Here is a 17,541-nt window from a genome sequence, read left to right as displayed (position 1 = left end):
AACATTCAACTGCCCTAACCTCCATTCCCACTGTTCTAAATTCCCAAGGAGACTACTGAAATCTTAAAAAAAACAAGTAACCTTACCAATCCAGCGCACAGATGGTTAGAGGAGGAGGGTGGATGGGAGACACTACTTAAGTAATGTTTCAGGCAAAGCCACCCTAATATTAAAAAACCGCCCAAATATACCCAGCAGCCCCATGTCCGCTCCTGATCAGTGTGCGCTCTGCCGATTCATGAGGTAAGTTTTTATACTTTAAATTTACCATCCTCTCATGCCTCTGTTATGTTACATTGCTCTGTTGTTTTGTCAAAGGGCTGCTAGTTTTATTTGCATTAGAAATATTTTTGAAATTGCTTTATGGTTTTCTGAACATATATGCAGTATCCCTCAGCATCGGTAAAACTTCCCCTTTGTAGAATGAAGGTTTGGTTGTTATTTAACTCCTCACTATACAAATATTTCTCCCACCACTAAATTGCCTTTGGTTTGGCCTTTATTTCTGGAAGTATATGGTGGACCTTAAAGCTGTGAGACATGAGAAAAGCCCCTATCCATTCTCAGTTTAACAGAGCAGAAAAACAGCTGCTGTTGTGATAACAGAACTAAGAGTCATGTCATGGATAATAGGCACTGCTTGTTTGTTCTTTATTGTGTTTGCAGCCAAAAGGACAACAAATAAAGCATGTTGATAGATGTTTCTTTAAAGAAATAGATATGCATTGCCGAAGATCTTATCACCATTGTAATCAATGGCCCTGTTCTTTTCACTGCACTTCATTACATTCATTCAGATTAGAGTGAGGTTTAATCACAGCTGTATGACTCACATAATAAATGAGGAAGATGGTGACTGACAGTAATTTTTAAAATTTGTTCATTGGGTGTTGGTATTGCTCACAAAACTGACATTTATTGCCCATTGCTAATGGCTCATGAGAAGGTGATGGTGACAACCTGCTTGAAACTCCACAAGTGGTACAACCTAATGGCTCGCTAGGATATTTCCAAGCTAAAAGTCAACTATATTTCTGTGAATCTGAAATCATGTTTAGGCTAGAAATTATATTAAATTTGTTTGGATTGAAATGCAATCATGTCCAAACGTCCTTTCTATTCTGCAGTGGTCATAGGACCTTCATCACGTACAAATGTCCTTTCTCGTCTGCTGTAGTCATGTGATCTCCGCCATGGAGCACACACTCTGTGGCCAGACACCCTCAGCTCTCTTCCAAGAAGACCTCGTGTTGAACAAACTGCTGTGTTCTACTTACAAAACATGGTATCTGAAGTGACACTGAGATGAATGTTGCAAAGCTGTATAAAAGCACAACTACAAATAGAGATGCTGGTGTGCAGAGAGCTGTGAGCTAACTTGAAAGTGAACAAAAAAGATCAACAAAGCAAGCCATAATTCAAGTCAAGTCTGTCCCCCTTAGTCCAAGAACTCCCCACCTACGTTCGGGACACCACCCATGCCCTCCACCTGCTCCATGATTTTCGCTTCCCCGGTCCCCAACGCCTTATTTTCACCATGGACATCCAGTCCCTGTACACCTCCATCCCCCATCACGAAGGACTCAAAGCCCTCCGCTTCTTCCTTTCCCGCCGTACCGACCAGTACCCTTCCACTGACACCCTCCTTCGACTGACTGAACTGGTCCTCACCCTGAACAACTTCTCTTTCCAATCCTCCCACTTCCTCCAAACGAAAGGAGTAGCCATGGGCACCTGCATGGGCCCCAGCTATGCCTGCCTCTTCGTAGGATATGTGGAACAGTCCATCTTCCACAACTACACTGGCCCCACTCCCCACCTTTTCCTCCACTACATCGATGACTGTATCGGCGCCGCCTCGTGCCCCCACGAGGAGGTTGAACAGTTCATCCACTTCACCAACACCTTCCACCCCGACCTCAAATTCATCTGGACAGTCTCAGATTCCTCCCTCCCCTTCCTCGACCTTTCTATTTCTATCTCAGGCGACTGAATCAACACGGACATCTACTACAAACCGACCGACTCCCACAGCTACCTGGACTACACCTCCTCCCACCCTGCCCCCTGTAAAAACGCCATCCCATTCCGCCGCATCTGCTCCCAGGAGGACCAGTTCCAAAAACGCACAACCCAGATGGCCTCCTTCTTCAAGGACCGCAATTTCCCCCCCGACGTGGTCGACGATGCCCTCCACCGCATCTCTTCCACTTCCCACTCCTCCGCCCTTGAACCCCGCCCCTCCAACCACCACCAGGACAGAACCCCACTGGTCCTCACCTACCACCCCACCAATCTCCATGTACAGCGCATCATCCACCGTAATTTCCGCCACCTCCAAACGGACCCCACCACCAAGGATATATTTCCCTCCCCTCCCCTATCAGCATTCCGTAAAGACCACTCCCTCCGTGACTCCCTCGTCAGATCCACACCCCCCACCAACCCAACCTCCACTTCCCCTGCAACCCTCAGGAGGTGCAAGACTTGCGCCCACACCTCCCCCCTCACCTCCCTCCAAGGCCCCAAAGGAAACTTCCATATCCGCCACAGATTCACCTGCACCTCCACACATATCATCTATTGCATCCTCTGCACCCGATGTGGCCTCCTCTATATTGGGGAGACAGGCCGGCTACTTGCGGAGCGTTTCAGAGAACACCTCTGGGACACCCAGACCAACCAACCCAACCACCCTGTGGCTCAACACTTCAACTCCCCCTCCCACTCCACCAAGGATATGCAGGTCTTTGGACTCCTCCATCGCCAGACCACAACAAAACGACGGTTGGAGGAAGAGCGCCTCATCTTCCGCCTAGGAACCCTCCAACCACAAGGGATGAACTCGGATTTCACCAGTTTCCTCATTTCCCCTCACTCCATCTTGTCTCAGTCAAATCCATCGAATTCAGCACCGCCTTCCTAACCTGCAATCTTCTTCCTGACCTTTCCGCCCCCACCCCAGTCTGACCTATCACCCTCACCTTGACCTCTTTCCACCTATCACATTTCCGACGCCCCTCCCCCAAGTCCCTCCTCCCTACCTTTTATCTTAGCCTGCTGGACAAACTTTCCTCATTCCTGAAGAAGGGCTTATGCCCGAAACATCGATTCTCCTGTTCCCTGGATGCTGCCTGACCTGCTGCGCTTTTCCAGCAACACATTTTCAGCATAATTCAAGTCAAGGGCAGTTAGAGATGGACAATAAACGCTGACTTAGCAAGTGATGGCCTTGACTGAATAAAATAAAAAGCTAAGCCAGCGTTTATTGTCCATCTCTAATTGCCATGAAGAAGATGATGGTGAGCTAGGTACCTTCTGGAACAGCAGTGTTTGGGGTGCATGGTCAAGCTGTTTGAAGGTACAGGGAGTATGAAGTAAAACTGGAATCTCTTCAGTGCACAATAGAAGAATTATGAAATAGTAATAAATCTGCTGAGCCCGAAAGGTTTAAAGTTACATCACTGTCAGGTGAGACTGTTTCAAAGAATATTCCACTCTAAATCTCTTTAGGGCTTTGTTGCTAAGTTTGTAGATGACACAAAGATAGGTGGAGGGTAGGGAGAGAATAGGGCCCTACAACGATCAGCAAGGCAACCCTTGTGTGGAGCCGCAGGAGATGGGGAGATACTAAACGAGTATCTAGCATCAGTATATACTGTGGAAAAGGACTTGGAAAATATAGAATGCAGGGAAATAGGTAGTGACATCTTGAAAATGTCCATATTACAGAGGAGGAAGTACTAGATGTCTTGAAATGCATAAAAATGGATAAATCCCCAGGACCTGATCAGGTGTACTCTAGAACTCTGTGGGAAGCTGGGGAAATGATTGTTGGGCCTCTAGCTGAGATATGTGTATCATCGATAGTCACAGGTAAGGTGACGGAAGACTAGAGGTTGGCTAACATGGTGCCACTGTTTAAGGGGGGTGGTAAGGACAAACCAGGGAACTATAGACCAGTGAGCCTGATGTCAGTGGTGGGCAAGTTGTTGGAGGGAATCCTGAGGGACAGGACGTACATGTATTTGGAAAGGCAAGGACTGATTAGGGATAGTCAACATGGCTTTGTGCGTGGGAAATCATGTCTCACAAACTTGATTGAGTTTTTTGAAGAAGTAACAAAGAGGATTGATGAGGGAAGAGCGGTAGATGTGATCTATATGGACTTCAGTAAGGCGTTCGACAAGGTTCCCCATGGGAGACTGCTTAGCAAGGTTAGATCTCATGGAATACAGGGAGAAATAGCCATTTGGATACAGAACTGGCTCAAAGGTAGAAGACAGAGGGTGGTGGTGGAGGGTTGTTTTTCAGACTGGAGGCCTGTGATCATTGGAGTGGCACAAGGATCGGTGCTGGGTCCACTACTTTTCATCATTCATATAAATGATTTGGCTGTGAGCATAAGATGTACAATTAGTAAGTTTGCAGATGACACCAAAATTGGAAGTGTAGTGGACAGAGAAGAAGGTTACCTTGGATTACAACAGGATCTCAATCAGATGTGCCAATGGGCTGAGAAGTGGCAGATGGAGTTTAATTTAGATAAATGTGAGGTGCTGCATTTTGGGAAAGCAAATCTTAGCAGGACTTATACACTTAATGGTAAGGTCCTAGGGAGTGTTGCTGAACAAAGAGACCTTGGCGAGCAGGTTCATAGTTTCTTGAAAGTGGAGTCACAGGTAGATAGGATAGTGAAGGAGGTGTTTGGTATGCTTTCCTTTATTGGTCAGAGTATTGAGTACAGGTGTTGGCGGGTCGTGTTGCGGCTGTACAGGACATTGGTTAGGCCATTGTTGGAATATTGCGTGCAATTCTGGTCTTCCTATCGAAAAAGTGTTGTGAAACTTGAAATGGTTCAGAAAAGACTTACAAAGATGTTGCCAGGATTGGAGGATTTGAGCCTTCGGTCCAACTCGTCAATGCCGACCAGATATCCCAACCCAATCTAGTCCCACCTGCCAGCACCCGGCCCATATCCCTCCAAACCCTTCCTATTCATATACCCATCCAGATGCCTTTTAAATGTTGCAATTATACTAGCCACCACAACTTCCTCTGCCAGCTCATTCCATACACCTACCACCCTCTGTGTGAAAAAGTTGCCCCTTAGGTATCTTTTATAATCTTTCCCCTCTCATCCTAAACCTATGCCCTCTAATTCTGGAATCCCCCACCTCAGGGAAGAGACTTTGTCTATTTATCCTATCCATGCCCCTCATGATTTTATAAACCTCTATGAGGTCACCCCTCAGCCTCCGACACTCAAGGGAAAATAACCCTATTCATCCTCTCCCTTTCACTCAAATCATCCAACCCTGGCAACATCCTTGTAAATCTTTTCTCAACCCTTTCACGTTTCACAACATCCTTCCAATAGGAAGGAGACCAAAATTGCACGCAATATTCCAACAGTGGACTAACCAATGCCCTGTGCAGCCAAAACATGACCTCCCAACTCCTGTACTCAATACTCTGACCAATAGAGGAAAGATTACCAAGCGCCTTCTTCACTATGAAGATTGTGGTACTGGGAAAGCACAGTAGGTCAGGCAGCATCCGAGGAGAAGGAGAATCGACATTTTGGGCATAATCTCTTCATGGTCTTTTCTGTCCAAGGATCTTTGGAATATTATAACCGATGGAGAGAAGAAGTATCTCTTCATCTCTGACTTAAGTTGGCACCCCTTTGTTCTGAGACTATATTGTCTGGTCCTCTCTCTCCCATGAGGGGAAACATCTTCTTAGCATTTACCCTGTCAAACCCATCAAGAATCTTGTATGTATTAGCAAAATCACTTTCATTCTCATGAATTCCAGTTAGTAGAATCCAAACCTATTTGGCCTGTGCTTTTAAGACAATCCCTTCATACCAGGGATCACCCCAGTGCAACTTCTCTGAACTGCCTTCAAGGAAATAATATCTATCCTTAAATGAGGGAGTATCATCATCTGGTTTAGAGCTTCATTTTAGCTGCTGTCTATCCACAATGAGGCTCCCAAGAAGCCATTGCACTAGACTGAGTGTTCAAAGGTACATCATGTACAGAACACAAACACTCAGATAGGTTAGATGCTTCTCCACTAACACCATTTATTCCTCCCTTTAGGTTCAGCTACAGTTTAGAATTAAGATTCCTGAACCAGGCCAATATGTTTTTGTACTTGAATATGCCAATGAAGATGAGAGACTGCATAAGCTTAATGTGGCAGTACCCAATCAACTTGGAGCAACTACACAAGGGACATTTAATCTGTACAGCTGCAAATACAGGTATGGTTAGACTTAATAGGATAGACATGATATATGTCTCCCACTTGGTGTAGTTACACAATAGTCCTAACAAGGAACATAGTATGTATGATGAATCTCTGCTTTTAGTGTGGTTAGATGTAACATGAAGTGACCAGTCTTTGCTTATTTGTGTGTCTAAACTCAATAAGAAATATTCCGATAAAAACAGAAAATGCAGGAAATATTCAGCAGGTCAGGAGTACTTGTGGAGAGAAGAAACATGGTAAGTGTAGTCACTGTATCATCAGCAATACAAAATAAGATCAGAACTTACAATGAGATTGGTACATTTTAGTTCCTTATTACAATCAAATAAGTAGATTGCAGGATGATATGAATATTTTGATTTTTTTTGTATTTATAAAAGATATAATTGCAACCATTTGAATTTGCTGCAGTTTCTTTTGTCGGAGTGTTGCAATTGACTCACAGAATCGCATTGCAGCCTTTGATCTGCTTTCTTATGCTGATCTCCTTCTGCATGGTACATCAATCAGTTTTTTACTGGTAAGTACATTATTCAAGTGATATGTGAACCAGCTAAACAAATTGAATGTTTCTTCAGCATCGGACATGTAGGGCAAGTTGCATTTTGTCAAGTTTGTTTTTTTCTTGGGATAAGATTCCAAGTTAAATTTTCCAAGTCCATACTCGTGATAAGTTGTACATTTGCCATGAGAGCACATCAGCTAACAGCACATAATATGTGTGGTGATTGACAAGCTACTCTTAATAAACAATCATTTCACGGAAATTATCCCTAGGTAATAATTGTGCAACTCAATGTCTGTAAAGAATCATCTTTCGATTTTTTTTATTAGTTAAAGACTGTGCTCTAGATCTGATCTGTGCTCTAGATCTGATGTGTTATTATTTAAATAAAGAACAAAGAACAAAGAAAATTTACAGCACAGGAACAGGCCCTTCGGCCCTCCCAAGCCTGAGCCTATCCGAATGTACTGTCTTAACCTGTCAGTCAATTCCTAGGTATCTATATCCCTCTACTCCCACCTACTCATGCATTTATCCAGGCGCATCTTAAATGAATCTACCGTGCCTGCCTCAACTACTTCTGCTGGCAACAAGTTCCAAGCGCCCACCACCCTCTGTGTGAAGTACTTGCCGCGTGTATTCCCCCTTAAACTTTCCAGCTACAGAATGAAAGGATTTGAGAGTCCTTGTTCATGAATCTCAAAAAGCTAACACCTAAATTTGAATAAGTAAACAGTCAGGGCACAACTGGGAAGAATTTCTGAGTTGCTTAAGATAAAACCTTCAGAAACCGAAGCCTGTTGAAGAAATGAATTTTTGGAACATATGGTGAGGAGTAAGTGAGCTGAGCTAGCAGTTTGTTTGAGGGTCACAGAGAGTCTTTAACTGAAGGAAATAGCATTGAGTCATTATAGAAATTAGATAAAAAGAAATCAAATACCGTCTCGCAAATTGAATAAGGAGGTTTAAAGTGGAGACAGGTTTGACTACTCATCTGTAAGGTTGTTGAGGATAAAAATGTTTGGCCGTTCTTTCTGATATTTGTAATGAGTTTATTTCAAATAGCTTTGCATTGTGTAGCATAGTTACTGCCTTTCTTTTTATCTAATTTCTGCATTGAATCAATGCTATTTGCTTTCATGTAATAAACTTTTATGTTTCTATTTTTTAAATATGTTGGGCAGCCTCTTGTGACTGAACACCATGGTAAACAAAAGCAAAACCTATGGTCTGTCAAGCCAGGTCTCACTTAGGATATGACTTGTCCAGTATCACCATCAGATGGGACTATAACAATATCTGTCCTGGGATGCATTGGGCAGAGCTGAATACAATGACTTCAGATGCAATCTAATCTCCATCGCTGAAAATCCTTTTATATTCCAACCAAATTGATACTAATGCCATATTTTAATAGCCTTTTTAATACTTGGTAGCCGCAAATAAAAATACCATGTGCTGCTCCAGTTGAGATCCTGCTTCCTTGTAATTCATGTGGCTTTGCCATGTATGATACAGCAAGTGTTAAGAGTCATTAGGGGACCTCACTGTTTCAAATGAATAAGTGTCCTGACATTACAGAAATTGTTAGTACAGAGATAATGTATTTATTAATATATTGCATTTTTATTCCTTTTCATGGACCAGCACAAAGTTTATTTAGTACCTTTTAAAGAGTTCTGCACTGAACACGTGGAGCCTAAAATGCACTGCATCGGCACCCATGGCCCCATCACCAACAGGAGGTAAAAACCTATCTCGTGAACTTTCCTGCTGTACATTTCAGAATGGAGAAATTATTATGAAGGGCCTGTAAAATTCATGGCCCCACCTCTACCAAATTGCCAAAAGTTGCAAGGTCAGGTGGGATTCACTTCAACTCACGTAAGTAGACGAGGAAAGTGGGTAAAGCATCTGAGAAATGGAGCTGAGAATTCTCAGTATCTGGGGACTGAGGTTACCCATACTCCTGGAATAGTCACTTGACATTTTACCTAGTCACTCGACATCGCTGGTTCTTATTTTAAGAGGGTTAAAATGCTTTTTCTTATTATGACCTGGAAATGTAATGTGAAAGGGATGTAGAAGCATATTCACTAGTAACTTCCAAAAGGGAACTGGATAAGTGCATGAAAAGAAATCATTCACAGGGCTACTAGGAAAGTACAGGGGTGTGGCACCTAATTTTTTAATACTAATTCATGGGACGTAGGCAGCACTGGCTAGGCCAGCCCTAATTGTTCAGCAGGTAGTTAAGAGTAAACCACATTGCTATGGATCTGGAGTCATATGCAAGGACATCAAATCTCCTTCCCAAGAGTATATTCATAGAAATCATAGAATCCCTACACTGTGGAAACAGGCCATTTGGCCCAACAAGTCCATACCGACCCTCCAAAGAGTATCCCATCCAGACTCATTCCCTTACCCTATTACTCTACATTTCCCCTGACTAATGCACTTAACCTACACCTCACCTAACCTGTACATTTTTGGACAGAGTGAATGAGATGGGATTTTATGACAATGGTTATATGCAATAGGTCAGCTCTTCATTCCAGAGTTTTATTGAATTCAACTTTCAGTATCCACCATGGTGGGACGCGAAGCAGTGTCCCCAGACATTAGTGGTTCTGGATCACTACTCCAGTGACAATACCAGTATACCACCACCTTCCCAATTGAACAGCTATTTCACAGCCATGTAGGATGTGGGCAGAATGGTCTCCATTGTGCTGCATTCAAGGAGTCCTAATCTATGGGAAATGCAATGAAGTTAAAATTTATTGACTGACTGTAAATGACCATCTGTTGTGGTGACCCACTGTCTTAAACTGCTGCACGCCATGTATTGAAATGCTCCCAGATTGCTGTTGCGAGGTAATGTGACCCAGCAACCATGAAAGAGTAACGATACATTTCCAAGTCAGAGTGATGTGCGATTGAGAGGGCATACTCCAAAAGATAGTGTTTCAGAGATGCTTAACAAGAGACTAATCATACAGATTATAAAGCGCACAGCAAAACTACGCTGATGCTGGAAGAGATTATTATTGATATACTGGATAGCATTGATCTCCTTGAATGTTGCTATGAATACATTCACCACGCATGTGGAATGTGTTCTCTCACACTGAGGATACAGTCATAGAGTCATACAGCATGGAAACAGACCCTTCTTCTATCACACACAGGCCGACCATGTTTCCCAAACTAAATTAATCCCATTTGACTTCATTTAGCCCATATCTCTCTAAACCATTCCTGTACATTTACTTGTCCAAATGTTTTTTAAATGTTTTAACTGTACCTGCATTTACCACTTTTTCTGGTAGTTCATTCCATATACGCACCACCCTCTGTGTGAAAAAATTGCCCCTCAGGTCCTTTAAATCTTTCACCTCTCATCTTGAAAATATGCCCTCTAGTTTTGAAATCCCTTACTTTGGGGAAAATACTATTTGCTATTCACCTTATCATGCCCCTTATGATTTTATAAACCTCCCTAAGGTCACCCTTCAGTGAGGGTAGGGCTGATCAGGGATAATGGAGGGAACATGTGCCTGGAGTCAGAGAAGGATAGGGAAGTCCTTAATGAATACTTTGCTTCAGTATTCACTAGTGAGAGGGACCTTGTCGTTTGTGAGGACAGTGTGAAACAGGCTGATGTGCTCAAACAGGTTAACGTTAAGATGGAGAATATGCTGGAAATCTTGAAAAACATGGGGATAGATAAGACCCCTGGCCCGGATGGGATTAGATTACATTACAGTGTGGAAACAGGCCCTTCGGCCCAACAAGTCCACACCGACCCGCCGAAGCGCAACCCACCCATACCCTTACATTTACCCCTTACCTAACACTAGGCAATTTAGCATGGCCAATTCACCTGACCTGCACATTTTTGGACTGTGGGAGGAAACCGGAGCACCGGGAGGAAATCCACGCAGACACGGGGAGAATGTGCAAACTCCACACAGACAGTCGCCTGAGGCGGGAGTTGAACCCGGGTCTCTGGCGCTGTGAGGCAGCAGTGCTAACCACTGTGCCACCATGCCGCCCACAAATATACCCAAGGTTTCTCCAAGAAGCATGGGAAGAGATTGCTGTGCCTTTGGCAATGATCTTTGCATTCACATTGCCCACAGTAGTACCAAATAAATGGAGGGTGGCAAATGTTATTCCCTTGTTCAATAAAGGGAATAGGGATAACCCTGGGAATTACAGACCAGTCAGTCTTACATGAGCGGTGGGCAATGTATTGAAGAAGATTCTGAGACACAGGATTTCTGATTATTTGGAAAACCATAGCTAGATTAGAGATAGTCAGCATGGCTCTATGAGGAGCAGGTCATACCTCACAAGCCTTACTGACTTCTTAGAGGATGTGACGAAACACATTGATGAAGATAGAGCAGTGGATGTAATGTACATGTATTTTAGCAAGGCTCCCCATGTTATGCTCATTCAGAAAGTAAGCAGGCATGGACTGGGAAATGTGGTTGTCTGAATACAAAATTGGTTGGCTCATACAAGACAGGGTGGTAGTTGATGGAAAGTATTCAGTCTGGAACTTTGTGACCAGTGGTGTTCCGCAGAGATCTGTTCTGGGACCTCTGTTCTTTGTGATTTTTATAAATGACTTGGATGAGGAAGTGGAAGGGTAGGTTAGTAAGTTTTCCGATGACATGAAGGTTGGTGGAATTGTGGGTAATGTGGAGGGCTGTTGTAGGTTGCAATGGACATTGACAGGATGCAGAGCTGGGCTTGGAAGTGATAGATGGAGTTCAACCTGGAAAAGTGTGAAGTGGTTCATTTTGGAAGGTTAAATTTGAATGTAGATTACAGGGTTAAAGGCAGGATTCTTAGCAGTGTGGAGGAACAGAGGGATCATGTGTCCACATCCATAGATCCTTCAAAGTTGCCACCCAAGTTGATAGAGTTGTTAAAACGGCGTACAGTGTGTTGGCTTTCATTAGCGGGGAGATTGAGTGGAAAAGCCATGTGGTTATGCTGCTGCTCCTTAAGCCTTGGTTGGGCCACACTTAGAATATTGTGTTCAGTTCCGGTCGCCTTATTATAGGAATGATGTGGAAGCTCTAGAAACTATTTTCACTAGTTGTGGAATCAAGGACGAGGGGATATTATTGTATTATATCTGACAGCTAGAATGCAGCTAGTATGCACCATTGTATCAACTGAATGAACATGTAACTGGATGGTATAAAGTTCTCAGATGCCATTTTAGTTGGTGCCACTTAAAAACATGACATGCTGAAGCATGCTACTGTTTGGAACTAAACAATTTAATAATATCCCTGTCACTGAAGTGCATATAACTGTAAAATATGTATACATCAGGAGCTATAATAAATGTCTACTGAATCTTTCATAGCCCTGTTAGTACAATCTAGTTCAATACAGCACGGGATATAACATAACTCTTAGTGATCAAGTACAAATACCTCAGAAAAGGCAAAATCCCACGACATAGTGACAGATCAACAATAGTGAAAATATTAAAACCAAAGCTTCTAGGATTGAATTTAGGAAATGCTTCTAGATACAAAACGTCATTTAAGATTGGTACAGAAACAGAAATTGCTGGAGAAATCAGCAGGTCTTGCAGCATCTGCGGAAGAAAAGAGAGTTAAGAGTCCAGTGACCCTTCAGAAACTCTTCCACAAACAGCAATTAATGTAATAGATTAATTGTTAATTTTAAACTGTGATTGATAGACTTTAGTTAACCAAAGGATAGATGGATTTAATTATGAAGACAGGTTACATAAACAGTGGATATTCCCTCAGGTTTAGAATATTAAGGAGTTGGCAGAGTAGATAGAGAGAAACTATTTCCCCTGGTGACAGGAACCTTGAACAATCTGAAAGTTAGGGTTAGTCTATTCAGGAATGATATCAGGAAGCAGAACTTTACACAAAGCATAGCAGAAGTCCAGGACTCCCCTAAAAGGTTGTTGAAGTTGGTATGAAGTGAAAAATTCAGTATTGGGATTGACAGATGTTTGTCAGTCAAGAGCATTAAGGGTTATGGAAACAAGACCAGTAGCAGTCTTACTCCAGTGAATGATGGATCAGTCTCTGTCCTGGCTTTGGAGCCATGACTCTGAATATACCTTGATCACTTAAAGTTATGGTTATTGGAGACACCCAGAAGGATGATGTTAGGCATTGCAGTGATGATAGTGCTGTTAAAGATTTTCTCTTTGGCAGAATTATACCTGCCATTAGTCCACCCAAGGGTGGAGTTATTCAAACTCAACTTGATGGCAGATTCCCGATGCATCTGCTGTACTCAGTCACAGCAGGAGACTCCCAGGAAGACAATGGAAATGCCTTAGGAATGTTTCCCCTTGTGGTAGAGTCTTAGAGTAGAGATCACAATCTCAGAATAAGGGATCACGCATGAGGAGGATTTTTTTTCTCTCAGAGAGTTGTGAATCTTTAGAATTCTTTACCACAAAAGCTGCTGAGGTTGGTTAGGAAGGGAATCAAAGTAAGGGAATCAAGAATTGTGGGGAAAAAGGCAGGAATATAGAGTCATGATCTCATTGCATGATGGAGCAGATTCAATGGGCTGAATAGCCTGCTTCTGCTCCTATGTCTTATGGTTTTATGATTCTCAAAGCAGCCCTAAAGAAGTCAAAAATCTCCACTGGGGGTCTTAATTAAGACTAATTAAAATGTACAAAGTTAATTTGGAAAGGCACTGCATACATCAGGGCCTACATAGGGAACACACAGAGATGAAGTTGCAGCACGGGTTGGAGTGTGGGGAGCACAAATCATGTGTCAACTCATGAACCTAACTCTCCAAGCATGGGGTACAATCTGCAGATCAGATATAGTATATATCAGCCATTGTAAAACCGTTGAACCACAATGGAAGCAAGCCTCCCCAATTCTAATAAATTACCTGAGAAGAAGAGGAAATGTTTGGTAATTTATAGAAAACTAATGTACTGCACCACTAAGAAAATGAATTGCTGTCTAGTTGTCTCCTGTCCAATTCCATCTGAATTCCCAACTTTGTACAAACTTGATATGTCATTCACAACCTGGAGCAAATTCCGATTATGGGTGCAGCTTATACAGGTACATTGAAATTAGGTATATGTTGAAGAAATTGCTGTTTTGTATAGGTTACAATAAGTTTTGCCTTGATGTTTTTCCTTCCCAACAAAACAGCATTTCTTGTCATCTTATTTTGAACCTCAAATCCATCTTGTTTTGTTTATATTTGTCAGTTGCGATCTGCCTACTGTAGCTCTTTATCTCTTCTTTTTCTTTCAAACAATTTGATAGGTTAGATGTAGAGAAGCTATTTGTCCTTGTGGGAATGTCCATAAACAAGGAATCCATCTGCATAAAATAGTCACTAACAAATCAAATAGGGAATTCAAGGCAAACATCTTTACTTGAAGAGCAGGAAGAATGTGAAACTTGCCACCACAGAGAGTAGGGGAGGTGAATAGCAGACACAGATTTATTACAAAACTTGAAAGCACATATTGGAGAAAAAGAGAGCGATGTGCTAACAGGGTGAGAGGAAGTAGGGTGAATTGAGACTGATGTGGGTACATAACAGCATGCATCTGTTGGACCAATCTGCTTCTTTCTCATTGAACACAACAGGTTTATATAACACGCTTAGGAAACCATCTGGTATTATCATGCAAATGCCAGTTCATTGAAAGAACTGTCCAATTTATAAAAGCATAGACCCTAGAAGGAGGAATGTTTCATGTTTGATCTAATTCTCCTGTTTCATACTTGCTTTGTCAGCTCCCCATTTTATTAATCTTATCTGCTTTCTCAGTTCTCTTATTGCCACTGTTACTGGTAAAACAGTTCCTCAATTTGGGCTCCCAGTTTATAAACATTAGTGTTAGTTCACCTTGTCAAAGCATGTGGTCAATGAAATAAAGACAATGGATCCCTGATTTTTAACTTTCTTGAAGCAATCAGCTGTGTTTATCCAGCAAATCCCCTATGCAGCATTCAAGATGGCTATCACAGGAAGACCACTGCCAGTGCACTGTCTTTCCCTAATGTTTGGCACTTTTCTGTGAGGAGACAGCCAGAAAAAGAAGTATTGGTGTGAGATGTGGAATCTGTTGAGAGGTTGGAATGACAGCATTTGTGGACGGTGACTTTGAGGGATGAATGTGAATGGCAATGAGATGAAGGAGATATCAGTAATGACTGCTCAGATGGGGATGTGAGGAGGTTGCTCAAGAGAAAGGAATGGGTGGACCTGCAAGCTGTGTTAATTTGAGTGGTGACGTGCAGGAGAGAGCTTGGTAAATCAGAGTGAGAGGTAGCACTTAAACATGACATGTACCTTTCCTACCCTAGTGAAGTAATTGAACATTTTGCAGCACATTTATTCATCAGTAAGTGACAACGTGCCATATTTTTGCTTCCTCAGGCACTTTCCATCTTAGTTCAGAAGCAGTCTTCTTCCTCCTTTCTGCTGGGAACAAGGTGTCTCTGTGGGCCCTTATGGCTTACAGCAGGCTCTCCAGAGATGCTTATAAGAAATGGGGTGTAGCTTTTCCTCTTTGAGATTCCATTGTTCCAGATGCCTACAAGTTAGAACTTGTAGGATAAAGCCATTCTCTCCCTCACTAAAGTCCTTTAAAATACTGAGGCATCAGCATCAAGCATGACTATACCCACATGTTCTGATTGATCAGAAAACCCAGACGTTGTTCCTCAGTTAGAGATGCATAATAATATCCACTCTATGAACTTACAGGTTCCCAAACCGCTGCTGGACCTGCTGGAAATGAGTCTGAAAGTGGCCCAATAATTCACTGAGTTATCAGTTGCTGGTTAGGCCGCACTTGTATTAGGTTCAAACCTGAGTGTCACAGGCTGAAAAAATTGTGATTGCTCTTGTCAAAGCAGGAAGAAATGTAGAATTAGAATTTGGTTTTATTGTCATGTGTACTCAATTGCAGGGATACACAAGAACAATGAAAAGTTTAAAATGTCACTGTACACAGCACCATCTTAGGTAGAGGGTATCTAGGTACAAAACCTTAGGTAAAAAGTAGAAAAATAAAGAAACAAGTTAAATGTTCAACATTACAGTTCTTGTAAGTATAAAGTAGTAAATAAGAAATAAAGTGTAAGTTCTAAATTACAGTCCTTATTTAGCCATGGGCATGCAGTTGCTCCACATTGGGCTTTCCCCTCAAGGGTTTGATCTCTCCTCTGTGTTGGGCACAATCTCTTGCCCACATTGGGCTTGATCTCTCCCCTACATCGGGCTCGATCACTCTCCTGCGCTGGGCTCGATCTCTCCCCTGCACCAGACTCAATCTCGTCGCCCCCCCACCCCCATGCTGGGTTCGATCACTCTCCCATGCTGGAGTCAATCTCTCCACTGCATTAGGCCTGATCTCTCTCTCCCGCATTGGGCTCAATCTCTTCTCTGCGCTGGACATGATCTCTCCCCTGTACTGGGATTGATCTCTCCCCTGTGTTGGGGTCACTCACTCCCCTGCATTGGGCCCATTCTCTCCTCTCTGCACTGGGCCCCATCTCTCTCCCCCGCACTGGGCCCCATCCCTCTCCCCCTCACTGGGCCCCATCCCTCTCCCCTGCACTGGGCCCAATCCCCACACCTCCACACTGATGTCTCGCTGCTGGCTCACCGTCTGCCTCACCACAGGCTGCCAGTATCCTGCTGTGGTGCCACTCCGAGTCGCCAGCTGCTTCCACGATGCTGCTCTGGACCCCCAGCCCCTCTGATTGCTACTGCTGCCTACACAACAAAGTTCTCTCCAGAAGGTCTGTAGAGAAAAGTAAAAAATTAAAAACTGAAAAAAATGAAGTAAGATCTAAGAAAAGACATAAGAAAAGGATTTGGATTGGATGAGCTACAACTCAGGAGCCCTATTCTGCCATCATCTTGGAAGGACCAACATGTAATAGTGATATTCAGGATTATATAGGTTTTTGTTCGAATAAATAATGTACATTAGTGACCAGAAAGCACTAAAGGTGATTGTCAAATGGGGAAATAAAGAGAAATTGTTTTAATCCCTAATAGCATTATAGGTGTACCTACAGCACATGGACTGCAGCAGTTCAAGAAGGCAATTCATCGTCACCACCATCACCATAACCAAGGGCAACTAGGGATGGACAATAAATTCTGGATCAGCTGGTGATGCCCATGTTTAATGACTGAACAAAAATGTTAATTAATTATAATGCCCTGGAATGCATGGACTCAAAAGCTGATGAGTGTAGATGCTATGATAACTTTCAAAAGGGAACTTTCAGGAAAGTTGACGAATGTGGAGCAAATTGGATGGCTCAGGCACGATGGGCCAAATGACCTCCCCCTTGTGTTGTATGCCTCTATCATAAAGGGGAAAGGCGATCGTCTGCTAATTCAAAGGTAATGTTCTGGGGACTCATGTACCCAGGACAGATGGTGGAATTTGAATTCAATAAAAATCTTGAATTAAGAGTCTAATGATGACCATGAAACAATTACCAGGAAAACCCTATCCGGCTCACTGCTGTCTTTAGGGAAAGAAACTGATACCCTTATCTGGTTTGGCCTGCATGTGACTCCAATGTGGTTGACTTTTAACTGCCTTAGGAATGGGCAATAAATGGTGACCTAGCCAGCAACACCCTAATCCTGTGAATGAATAAATAAAAGAGTTGTCAAATAAGTTGGAAAAGTTGTCTTTTGGTAGCATTTTTATA

At 42.8% G+C, this 17,541-nt stretch overlaps 1 protein-coding gene across 2 annotated transcripts in view; it reads left to right on the top strand.

Moving 5' to 3' along the window:
- The window catches only part of lama3 (laminin, alpha 3), a 376,808-nt gene that overhangs the window by 185,662 nt on the left and 173,605 nt on the right, over window positions 1-17,541 (top strand). For both annotated transcript variants that reach the window (XM_043687604.2, XM_087986754.1), the window contains exons 27-29: window positions 6,111-6,274; window positions 6,694-6,802; window positions 8,435-8,532. In XM_043687604.2, coding sequence (XP_043543539.2) covers window positions 6,111-6,274; window positions 6,694-6,802; window positions 8,435-8,532 — 371 coding nt within the window. The remainder of the gene's footprint in view (window positions 1-6,110; window positions 6,275-6,693; window positions 6,803-8,434; window positions 8,533-17,541) is intronic.

The sequence above is a fragment of the Chiloscyllium plagiosum genome, unplaced genomic scaffold (assembly GCF_037043375.1).
Source record: "Chiloscyllium plagiosum isolate Xiang-an unplaced genomic scaffold, Cpla_swu_hap1 HiC_scaffold_4, whole genome shotgun sequence".
Lineage (NCBI taxonomy): Eukaryota > Metazoa > Chordata > Chondrichthyes > Orectolobiformes > Hemiscylliidae > Chiloscyllium > Chiloscyllium plagiosum.
This window is presented reverse-complemented; position numbering and strand designations above follow the sequence as displayed.